This window comes from Protobothrops mucrosquamatus, unplaced genomic scaffold (genome assembly GCF_001527695.2).
Source record: "Protobothrops mucrosquamatus isolate PMUCROS unplaced genomic scaffold, P.Mucros_1.0 scaffold_263, whole genome shotgun sequence".
Lineage (NCBI taxonomy): Eukaryota > Metazoa > Chordata > Lepidosauria > Squamata > Viperidae > Protobothrops > Protobothrops mucrosquamatus.
In genome coordinates this window covers 402,527-415,318 of record NW_015386339.1, presented here as the reverse complement: position 1 = coordinate 415,318, position 12,792 = coordinate 402,527, and the positions used below count along the sequence as shown (strand labels likewise).

Sequence of the window (12,792 nt, the reverse complement as noted above, 5' to 3'; positions counted from 1 at the left end):
TTTCTAGACACTCTGATGCCACTAGAAGAGGCAGGATTGGATTTTTGATCTTTAAGGTAGTTGCATTCTCCTCACCAGCTTTTAATCCTACACCCCGCAGAGTGGCTGCAGTGACTCTGCTTAGAGCATGAGCAGGATTGTTTCATTCACCCTATAATTAAGGACCAAGCAAAACGCCCAGAAGTCACAGAATTCATTTATAATCATGACACATTTCTCAACAGTGCACATATTTTACCATTCTGTTTTTTCCTTTGATGATTTTTTTACCTTCAAGAAATGCCACTTTTCTCCTTGGTAGCACTGAACAGGAGACATTTAAAATACTCTCTTCTTTCAAGGAGATTTTTTCTGCCCTGCAACAGATGGATCAGTTTCCACCTCAGATATCTGCAGACATAGTAAATTGGTCTGCCGTATTGCCACAGTTCTATTTAATAAAACCTACTGCTCATTTTTCTCATCTTATAATTTAGTAAGAGAAAAGCAGGAAAAATACACTGAAACAATTAAATGGTCATAGTTTGAGAGCTACAGAACTGACATAAAAAGTACCTTTACTAGCTTACTTTTATGAGTCATATTTACATGGGTTAATCTGATGTTTTATAATTCCAGTATATGAAACCTCATAATCACAATATATAATAAATTACTTATTAATAGTTTTTTTTTAAAAAAATGGCCAGAACATTGGGTTTATACTCGAGTGTTTACCTCACATATGCATGAAAAATAAACAAAAGTTGATCAACAATTTCATGTTCACATTATCCAGGCTTTCAAGTGTAGTTGTTGTGTGCCAGTTAGCTGTGTTTACGTGATAACAGACATTTTCCTAGCATGTTTTTTTGCCCCAATATTTTGTCTGCTTGGCTTCTTTTTTGTTGTTATTGCTGTGCTCCTGGCTGTTTCATTTATTTTGCTTTATTTTATTTTATTTGGAAAAAAGATGGTCATTATTTTCGGGGACTCTTACATTTGGCTCCTGTGTTTGTCTCTCATACTTTTCCATCCAACTGTGTCTGTGTTTTGTGCTTTCTTGTTTGAGATATGCAATTTATTTTGTCTTATACTTTTCTGTACAAAGGAATACTGTATGTTTTTTTTTTTAAAAAAAAAACACACACCAAGGCTTTCCTACTTACTCACTGCAAAATGAGAAAGGTGCATGGTACTACATTTGCTTTGGAATTAACATGGCTTGTCTTTTACTAGGAATGTACCACATGAGTGGATTTCACTTTCTTTAACCAGCGCTTCCCATCAGTTCTGGGAACAGGTCTGATGGCTTTAAACTCATATGGTCTTAACATTGCAGTTCATACAGATGCTCAAAATGTACAAAGCTGAGTCTCTTGTTTATGCCTTTAGAATCCAGAGACTGTGAACTACAGCTGCCTGTGTGCCCTAACCATACATCACATTTTTTCACCCAATATCCCTTCCCCCAAGAATTAATATCCCTTTGTGGTGCTTTCAAAAAGCCGTTGCCACTGACATCTCTCATCTTTTTCCTTCTCCCAGATCCGCGTCGTGAAGGCATTCCGTAGCTCTCTCTATGAAGGTTTGGAAAAACCGGAATCTAGAACCTCCATTCACAACTTTATGACTCATCCTGAATTTAGGATAGAAGATTCCCAGCCCCATATTCCTCTCATTGATGACACAGAACTAGAAGAAGACTCTGTCCTCAAGCAAAAGCCGAGTCCCCCATCTTCGCTGAACAAGAACAATAGTGCTATTGACAGTGGGATAAACCTTACAACTGACACAAGCAAATCAGCTACCTCTTCTAGTCCAGGAAGCCCAATTCATAGCCTGGAAACATCACTTTAGCTGAAAAGTCACTGCAAAAATATCAATATAAATAATAATAATAATAATATATAACAGAGACAAATAAGTATAAACAATGCTGGCTGAGAAGCTGTTTGAATTCCTGATCACTTTGAAGAAACAGATAAATGAATGCATCATTAGTCACAGTGATTTTTGGAAGAATGAATGGTTGATTGACATATTCCCCCTTTTGTCTCCTGCAGAAACAAACAAAAACAGTACAAACGCTATCCTGCATGAATGTATTCCCCACTTCAACCCCACCTCCTTTTTAATTCCTTGAACAGGAAAAGGAGAAGACTTATTTGGAGCTATTTATCCAATTCACCAGTTTGTGAGTTTTTTAAATGCTTGTGTGGCATGGACTCAGTTGTATAGATTAATTTAAATATTATTTTTTGAAATTGCAAAGCTTAACTTGCACAGTAGATTTGCACCAGTTGGCCAGAGGAACCTAAAATGAACATTTATGAAAATATATATAGAAATATATAAATAATATATTATAACTATATATATATATATATATATCCATATCTAAGCTTACACACATATACATATATTCATATATACTATATGTGCATGTGTGTGCACAAGTATGTATGTATATGTGTGTGTGTGAAATATATATATATACACACACACATGCACACATTTCTTTGTTGGCATGTTGCCTTTTTTCTGCTCAAATCATTCTATTTTAACTTATTTATGTCCTAAAAATAAAGAATGTAATTTGTTTACAGAACTGTAGATAATTTCCTTAACGTTTGTAGGTTTAAGACAGCACTACCTGCCGAGATCATTTACAATTTGCTGTGATCTGATTTTTGCCTGACAGGATTGGTGGGGATTTGGGGATGGGTGGGAGGTGGGATGGGGGTTATGTAGATACTTCTAGCAAATAACAAAGAAGCCAAAATATTACAAACTGGATGTAGCGCTGTGATCCCAAATAGAGGGTTCTGAACAGAAAGGCTTCCTTTGTTTTAAAAGAAATTTAAATAATCAGGTTTTTTGTGCTCTCTCTCTCTCTCTCTCTCTCTCTCTCTCTCTCTCTCTCTCTCTCTCTCTCTCTCTCTCTCTCTCTCTCTCTCTCTCTCTCTCTCTCTCTTTTAATGAATTGTTTCATTTCATCTTGATGCAATACTCAATAATGAGGCCATTTCCTTATTTAAATGTATTGCGACGGCTTCTTAAAAATATATTTTTTAAAAAGACATTATAATAAAGTTCACTGGAGTTTCTGAAAAACTCAATCCATTCAAAAATAAGTTATATTTAGCTTTGTATGAAGATCAGACTGATATTGGAATACTGTGTGCTGATTCTGTTTTATTAAAAATGTAGACATTCATTTCTTGCAAAGTATGGGCTGTTGGCATTTTGAACGAGAACCACTATGGTTTGTTGCTTTGATATTAAAAAAAAAAAAGAAAATATATAATTTTCTGCACTATGTAGTTCTGAATGAAACTTTATGAAATGTATACTAACGTGCTTTGTGTGATTATTTTAAAAACAGTTTGTCTTCCCATAGTCACAAACGTATATACGGTAGTAGAAATTAACCAACTTTGATATCATATTGTGCTTTCTACAGGGAAAGCCCTTAATCACATCTGCTATGTGGTTGGGTTGTTTTTTTTCAAGATGGTAACAGCCCTGAAAATATGGACACTTCTATAATTGTTATGTCAACCATTTGAATGCAAAACTCTTTGTGGGTCACAATTTTTTCATAACCGACTTTTCTATTTAGTACAAGGTTTGCTTGAAAACTTTTCGGCATATGATCTTTTCCATAAAACTGTATAGTCCGGGAGACATTTTGATTAACACAACAATATGAGAAGAGTGGACAAAAGACCGTTTTATTTAGCTTATCAACTTACTAGTAGTGATATTGCCTGCTGTTTTAAAGTTGTTTGATGAAGCGGATCACCTCTGTAATCAGAAGAACCATTGCAAGCCAGAAAAACGTATATCAAGATAAAGTTCCTGGCTAAATGTCAGCTTGAAATGAATAATAATCCAAGGCATGCTCATGACTATTCAGCCAGGAAAGTTCTAATCAACTTGAATTGCCAGCTTCTGGACTTTTCTAATATGGTTTTAATGTATTTTGACAATACACTCTTTGTTTTGATCCAAATGTCTGACAGAACAGCAAATGTTTCTAGGTTTGTGCAGCCCTCTTCTCCACAGTGTTACCCATTTCTTAACTCTCACAGCTGGCAGGAAAGACCAGCTGATCACTTTATTCTTACAATCAAACTGAAAGTTTATCAGGGTTTAACCTTGGATTGTAAATAACAGTGACTAACCTTTGTATAATACTGAGATTCTATATTCTACATGGAATACCACATTTGAGAATATAAAGTCTATATACAGGGAAAAGCATGTCGATTTGAACTCAAGTAACTACAGAATTATTGCTATTGGAATACATTCTGTTTTCAACATCTTAACGATTTACTTTTTATTTCAAGATTGGCTTTTTTCCCCTTGTATTTTTTCTTTAAGATTTCACTATGTGTGTGTGCGTGTGTGCGTGTGTGTGTGTGTGTGTGTGTTGTAATATTGCTTCCTAAATAACTAGAAAGTACCATTTGCTGACTTGAAAAACTATTCAAAAGAAACCAGCACTCAATTCTGTACATACCTGGTTTTAAAAGAAAGAAAAAGAAAATAGATTATATATCAATGTGATGCATAGGATTCTCTCAAGAACAACAAAAAAACTGTTTGTGCTTATGTACACATGAAAGAGCCTTTTTCAAGAAAACAGCAGAAATGGATGAGTTCAAAGAACCTTTTTGATTACCAGATGTGCATCATGTACTTTTCTATTTGTGACAAGAGGATGATATGAAAAACTAAGATGATCTATATGTTGAAATTCACTGCAATATATAAAATGCTTGCTCTCTATTGTACCTGAAAGCATGAGATCTCTGGAAAAAAAATACAGCAGTACATTTGGCAATCCATCCCACTAGGGGTTATTATTTCTATATGTTTATTCATCTGTTTTTATGAATTTTTTAAATCTAGACAATAATTGTAAATAAAGAGCTCACTGTCTCTGTTCATTTAATACTATGCAAAAGATTTGTGCTTTTTATTGTTATTCTACAGTGTGATGCAGGAATGTTTGTAGTTTTAAAAACAAAACTATACATTACGACCCAACAACCCAAAAGTAAAATATTTGATATAAATTATTTTATAGTTTAAAATAATATTATGTTTTTCTTGCTGCTTTCTGTCAAATAAATATCTCCTGGCAGGGGTCAAGTGGAAATTGAAAATAAATAAATAAATTCAAAGGGCAGCATGAACAATAAATGTCTGAAAATAACATTTTTTATTTCCATTTTCCATTCACATTTTTGAATATATTTAATATAATTATTTAATCTATTTTATTCCAAACTGTTATAAGTGTTTTGGCATTACCACAAAAAGAATTCTTTGTCAGACACAGTCTGCTGATGGAATTAAGTTCTTCATAAAAAAAAAATAAATCCAAAGGGCAGCATGAACAATAAATGTCTGAAAATAACATTTTTTATTTCCATTTTCCATTGTGATATCACATTTTTGAATATATTTAATATAATTATTTAATCTATTTTATTCCAAACTATTATAAGTGTTTTGGCATTACCACAGAAAAAATTCTTTGTCAGACACAGTCTGCTGATGGAATTAAACTCTTCATAAAAAATTTTAGGCATTTGACTGAAAATCAGAAAGTTTTCCTTAAAGCATTTGTTAATAAAAACACTGGATTAAATTACCACAGTGTACATGGATCCATTTGGTACATCATCTGATCTTATATAGAGGATCAAATTATATTGGTTACTCAAAATTATTTTACCAAATAATTAGAAGATTTTTTGAGGAAATTAGATAAATTTATTATCTGTGCCTGTCCTTTGAAATGCTAAAGAAAGAATATTTTTCTTACCAATTTTAACTCCTCTCCAATTCTGAAATGCAGCAGAGTTTAAATATTTTCTCCTTAATAAATACCACTGTCTAAACTAAAACATTGTTGGTATAAAAGTTCTCCAAAATTTTTATAATTTTTGCAGCAGAATTTTTTAGCATATGGCAGAAGTCAAAAATTCTGAGAATGCCTCAGGTAGATGAAATGTCTATTTTGAAGGTGCTTTATTTTCTCCCTGGAGATTTATATGTCTTAAATGTGGCTCCATCCATCACCACTTCTATAGTCATATTAAACAACAGTTTGATTTGGTTTAAGCTGGCCAAAGTCCAGATTTTCATGAGGCAAGTCCTTAAACTACTTTTTAGATAATTATTTCATCAAGCTGTTATGCTCTTGTCTTTTATCATAAATTATAAGAGACATAATTTCTTAAATCATCTCTTTTATGGAAGACACTATAGTTTTTAGAAGAATATTTGAGTTTGACAGAGAATTTACATTATTTTAAGGTCTGATATATAAATTGTCATTTGATTTTGTGAATGGCAAGTAGATTTAAATCAATACATTTTTCAAGTAGCATCTAATTTTCTTATTTTGCTAGAGTAATGAGGGAATATTGAAACAAATTGAGGATGGGCTGGTCCAGCACAAGTCCAAAAGCTCAGAAGACTAACCTCTGGTCATGGTAACTGACCCAGATTGGATCCTGCAACATTACCCTGGGACATTTATATTTGCCTTCATTCATGAAATGAATTAGTTATTTAATTTGATTCACTAAGATGCAAATTTTCCTGTAAATTCCAGTGATTTATATATTTAATTGGTTAAAAAAAGAGCAGTGTTGAAATGACTTTTCTTTCAGTATAGTTATTTATTTCAGATAATCCACTTTATTTAAAAATATTCAAGACTTCCTTGAAATTTTGGGAAGTTCCAGTAAAAGAGAGCAATTCTTGTATACCAAATACCAGAGAGTTTTATACTCCTTCTTTTCACCTTTTCCTTCAAGCACACAACTTTAGAAGGGCACATACGCAGCAGTGACAGATAAAGGCGACAATTGCCTAGCCTGCCAAATCAACTTGGTAATAAACGTTGTAGCCAGAATGTCTTTACAACACTTAGTACATAAATAGAAAAAATGGCAAATAATAGATTTCAAAATTGCAACAATAGATAATTTCATCTAGTCAAATCTTCTTAGGCCTTATAAGTGCAGATTTATCCTTTCTTTTATTCAGAGTTTCATGGACTGTTTATTGGAGGTTGCCCTATAGTGTGATAACTCCATTGTTAGGGCAAGGCTCACATAATTGTTTTGTAGATGGGGGTAGGGATAAGGATAGTACTTTGACTCTTGTCTTTTGTCATAAGATCAGTATGGTGCACCTTAAAGGCTGATTACCTTTCACTCGAGCAGGAATCCAATAAATGATTCAGTTCACATATGTGAGGAAAAGTTCTTATGTGCTATGATGGCATATGAAGTTGATGAAGTTACAAGGGCTTACTTAACTTTCCTCTCTTTTGTGGTTTGGATTGGTTGTTTCCTGCTTTAATCTGCATTAGTTTACTTTTGTGGAGGTAAGTATATACTATTAAGTATATTCTTCTTTTGTCTTTTGCAGTTAGTCACAGCTAGGGCTCAATGTGGAAATCTTGGACATTGACTTTAAAATTAGGCATTCTACTGAATAGCTGTAATTACATCAAATTAGTTGCCATATATGAATTTTATTTAGACCTTCAACTCGACAGAAATTATCTCAAAAAGCATTTGCTATTTACACACATTTAAGTCTCTTGTCCCATCCATGGAAAGGATTGTGCAAACTGATGTATAATACAATGACTAGATGGCTCACGTGTGATTAGATGTGCTATCTGGCCACTGCAATAAATATCAGTTTACACAATACTTTTAGTGGCTATGCATCTTTTTTCTGTTTTGTATTGAAGCGCAAGCAAGTAGCTATGCATCTTTTTTTCTGTTTTGTATTGAAGTGCAAGCAAAATTTGTGGACAGGAAGAGGATGTTTCTATGGCCAGCTTGGAAAGAATCGATTTCTAGATTAAAATATAGTTTTATGCATTTGCTCACTCAGATCGAACTATAGTCTTGTCTAGATTTGGCCATCATTTTGAGAATAATGTATGGTAACATATTGGCCCTCAGATGTAACATAATGAATTCTTCATCTAGTTTTCATAGGAGATGGTATATATCCAGTTAGTTATCAATTATGTTTTTTTAACTTCTGTATAATCAGAAAAATAATTGGACATGAAAGGAAGGTTCATGGGAATTGCCTGCACTAACTGGACAAACATACCTACTCTAGACTGAGTCCAGATTTCTGCCTATATCATAAGAAGGATGCTGTGTTCCCTCACAGATAAGGGTCCTATTAAATGGACTAAATTGTGGCCCAGAGAATCAAAGGGAGGCATGGTAATGGCAAAACAGTAATGCTAACAACAAGAATAAGATTTAGATCTTCAGTGAGAGGAGCAGTATTTGTTCCAATTCTATTTCTTACAATTTCTATAACCCTCTACATTGCATTTCACTAATTCAACAAGTGTAGTCCCTTTTCTCAAGAAACTCTTATCTGAGAACTAAAGATGGTAAGTCAAGAATGGAAGATAATTCAGATAATTAAATCTTCAAATATTCCTATTGCTGATGTATTGAAATTTAGGAAAAGATTCCCCATTTAAGTGAAATGAAGTGACCTTTGCTCAGAGTTAAACATGTTTAAACAAAATCCACAAGCTGCTTACCAATAGCCATATCCATTTCTTAATAGCTGCAGATCAACATTAGGAGGGTTACCTATTACTTTTAACCATCCAACCTATAGACACAAATGTAGTTGATCAAACTGGAAAGTTTAATGAATCTCTGAATGAATAGAAGCTGATACAACTAATGGCATAGTACAAAGTTAAACATGACATTGTACAAAACTGAATGTGCTTGTTTACAGATTCAAAAAAATGAAATAGATATGTAAATGTGGACACCCTTCCAAATTTCTTCAATGCTGGTTAATTTTTAACAATCTCATAAAGTTAAGTTCCAAAACAGTGGTTGATTTCTCAGGTAGGTTTAGATAATTCTGCAGGTGAACAAGTAACTTTAACACAGTCAAGCTCTTAGGTGATGATTTTTATTCTGTCAATTTTCAACAACATGGGCTTCTTTCAGGGATAATGTGAGCATTTGAAAAAGAAGATTCTGTCATTTACAAAGCAGGGGCAGAACTATTAAAATTATCTAAATGCATGCAACATTTTAAATCTAGGAAATATTGCTAAGAAAAGGAAATTACATGAAACTGTAAGAAGTCCAAGAAAAGTATTTCCTCCAAAATGATCAGATCTGCAAAACAGAACATATAGAGCACTGCAAACAACCTGCTGGAAAGTTGAGCTGAACCTAGTATAATTGTTCACAGGTCAGCACAGTTAAATGTTTAAGTTGTTTAAACAAGAATAATCTGCATGGCATTGTTATTAGAAGGAAAATGTTCTAATCTCATCCAAAAGTCATCATCTAAGAAAGAAAACCTTGAAAAGTCTAAAATGTTTTGGATCTGATAAAAAAAGACCTTTTATCCTACACACCAAGATGCATTTGGAGGTTTAAAAAAAAGATGAGGTTTTTGAAAGAAAAGCTATCTTGCCAATCATTACAGATGGTAGCAGCTGTTTTATGTTTTGGATTTCTCTGGTAGTCAGTGGTAAGGGAATATTGTGCAGATGAAAGGAAGAATGAATTCCAGTACATATCAGCATGCAGCATGTAGAAAAGAGATTGGATATTTCAGCAAGACAACCATGAATGAGTTCTTGGAATAATAGTCTTCAGAGTTATTACTGAAAATCTGTGCAGAGATCTCAAACATGCAAAGATACTTAACAGCATTTCTGGTTAGAAGAATTCTGCAAGGAAAAATGGGGGAAAAACCCAAAAGCAAGAACAGAATGACTCTTAATTGGATACTGGAAACATTTGGAAAGCTGTTATTTCCGCCAAAAGAGATATTACAAAGTACTGAGTAAAATGGTGTTCAAAATTCTACATCAGCCAAATTCAATGTTTTTTTAAAAAAAACGTTGGAGTTGATAAATAACTGCTAATTGAAACACAAATGGAAACAGGACAAGGCTCCTATGGAAAGAATTATTTTGGTCACTATTCTATTTTCCGAAATTGCTATACATACAGCTGAACCTTTACCTTAACTTAGCTTAGAAACTTTACCTTTAGCTAAGGTAAATCAGTATACACTGATGGTTATATACTATGCAGCATGTTAATCTTAAGATATTCCTTGCATACAGTAATTGCAGGAGTTGTTGCAAATGAACTGTTTAGGCTATTCTAATAAGAGTCTCATCAATTAAGCCCCAATGCAGTTTTCAATCTGCATTGCTGAAGCGTTCTTATTCAAATCTGTGGATTAGAACCCCTTTAGCATTCTCAAGTGGATCGTCTAGCCAAGAGATTTTAAAAAGAAATGGCCAATTAATATTTTGTTTTAATTACTTTTTAAATTTAGTATTTATTGTATTATGTATTGTTTTAAATGGCTGTAAGCCGCCCTGAGTCCATTGGGAGAAGGGCGGGGTAGAAATTAAATAAAAGTAAAGATTGAATCAGACACCGTAAAAGTTCATTTAGTAGGTACAAGACAGCATTGGGATGCTTTCACTAAAGACTCTTTCCAAGTATAAAAGAGTTATGGCTTCTGTTAAGTCCTGGGAATAATGGCGCTTGAGACGAATCATCTTCAACAAGTCTTTATTGTTTGCTCCACTCTACGAACAACGACAACCCCAGAGGCGCGCAAGCCTCTATATATACTCTCCAATCCCCGGACAATTCCCCCTAGTCACAAGGTAGTCCTTTCCCGCCTTGCACATGCACACAAGGCCAGCGCCGGTCAGTCTGGTCCCGGGCAGCTTTTGCAAATGCCCGGGACTCTTGCAACTTCCCGCGCCTGCTTCTGCAGGCACGGGACACAACACCCCTCCCCCCTAGAATAAACAATGCTGCGCCCGACATGGACNCCACCTTTGGTAGAAGGGTGTGAAGGAGCCGCCGTATCGTGGCAAATCATGCTGTCTAGTAGAAACTCCTTCAGTCGACCCAGGCAGCTCGTAGCGATGTAGCCTTTATTTCTGCACGCTTCTGGCGTCCACCACGTCCGATGCAATGAATCTCAGCTGGGCCCTTGTCCTGACGATGCTTGGACCTCCTCCCAGCTGTTTGGTAAAGCTTGTCCACCTTCGTGTGGATGGTTGCAGTCACTGGAGCTCTTCGAGTGGGCCGCAAAATCTTGGCCACTCCACTTGCAGATTCTTCTGCTGCTTTCCCAGCTCGCTGATCTCTCTGTTGAAATGTGTGTCTCCAAGCCCTGATCGAGGATCAGGGTCGTCTTCTGTAGCCGCACGCACCCTCCAGCGATTCGTACTGGCAGGATAACGCTGAATTCCACGCCGTTTGAGGATCAGGGTCGTCTTTTGCAGCCGCACGCACCCTCCAGCGATTCTGTACTGGCAGGATAACGCTGACTTCCACGCCGTTTCTCTCCCGGACTTCTTTGGGTGAGTCTTCTAGCTTTTCTTAGCTGTAGAGACTGTATCCCACCTTCGTCGCCAGTGTAAAGTCCTGGGAATAATGGTGCTTGAGACGAATCATCTTCAACAAGTCTTTATTGTTTGCTCCACTCTACGAACAACGACAACCCCAGAGGCGCGCAAGTCTCTATATATACTCTCCAATCCCTGGACAATTCCCCCCAGTCACAAGGTAGTCCTTTCCCGCCTTGCACATGCGCACAAGGCCGGCGCCGGTCAGTCTGGTCCCGGGGCAGCTTTTGCAAATGCCTGGGACTCTTGCAACTTCCCGCGCCTGCTTCTGCAGGCACGGGACACAACAGCTTCCACAAAAATCAGCCTTTTGGGGCTACTATATAGGAGACAGCTCAGAGTGCATTGGATATGGTGAAGGAAATCTGGATCAGGGAAGTCTCAGATGCAAAAAACTTGGCTGAGTGAAGGAAAGAAAAAAACACTCTTATTATATAATTCAGCAGAACCAGAAATTAGCACGGACGCATAGATGTAAACCTTTAGAAATAGAAGGAAATCTGTTGACTTTGTTGTTTAATTAGGAAAGCAAATGGCAAACTAGTTTAATTAAGAACGCAAATGGCAAGGCCCATTTATTATATGGCAGAAGATGGAGCTTGTGTAGTACAAAATATTCCATCATGTAAAATTTTAAGAAAATTGCTTAGGAGAGAAAAGACAGCTACAGTGTTGGGAGCTTCCAGAGAAAAATATTTAGCAGTAGAAGTGTAGCTGTTTTTCAGATACAAAAAAAGGATATACTGAAATCCAATCTTACCTTCATAACAGAAAACAGATTCAGAAACATTCCTAGGATTTAAAGAAGTACTCGTAAATGAGCCAGGAACTATTACACCAAGGTACAATATTAACAATCACATAGCAAAACCAATGAAGCAATGCACTTATAAAATTTCAGGAAGAATCAGAGACTCCATAAAGAAATACAAAACATGCTACAGTCAAATGTTAATTGAGTCATCATGCCATGAGTGGTCTTCAGTTAAGTGTTAACATTTAAACCAACTGAATATTGTATATCAATCAGAATAGAGCTGGAAGGGACCTTGGATGTCTTCTAGTCCAACAACCTGCTCAAGCAGGAGACCCTATATCATTTCAGACAAGTGATTTATTATTTATTTATTTATTATTTAAATTTATATCCCGCCCTTCTCCTTGCGGACTCAGGGCGGCTGACAATCAATTAAAAAACACCAACAACAATCACAAAATTAAAATTAATTAAAAAGAGATATTTAAATATTGTCTAATTTAAAATATAATTAAAACCCCTCTAAAAATTACCCTAGGCCAGTCCTGCTTGTTGGAAT

At 35.4% G+C, this 12,792-nt stretch overlaps 1 protein-coding gene across 1 annotated transcript in view; it reads left to right on the top strand.

The window, feature by feature from the left end:
* The window catches only part of LOC107302472 (plasma membrane calcium-transporting ATPase 2), a 136,311-nt gene extending 133,902 nt beyond the window's left edge, over positions 1-2,409 (top strand). The window contains exon 21 of the mRNA XM_029287234.1: positions 1,528-2,409. Within this exon, the coding sequence (XP_029143067.1) occupies positions 1,528-1,839 (312 nt within the window). The 3' untranslated portion in view covers positions 1,840-2,409. The remainder of the gene's footprint in view (positions 1-1,527) is intronic.
* The last annotated feature ends 10,383 nt before the right edge of the window (positions 2,410-12,792 follow it).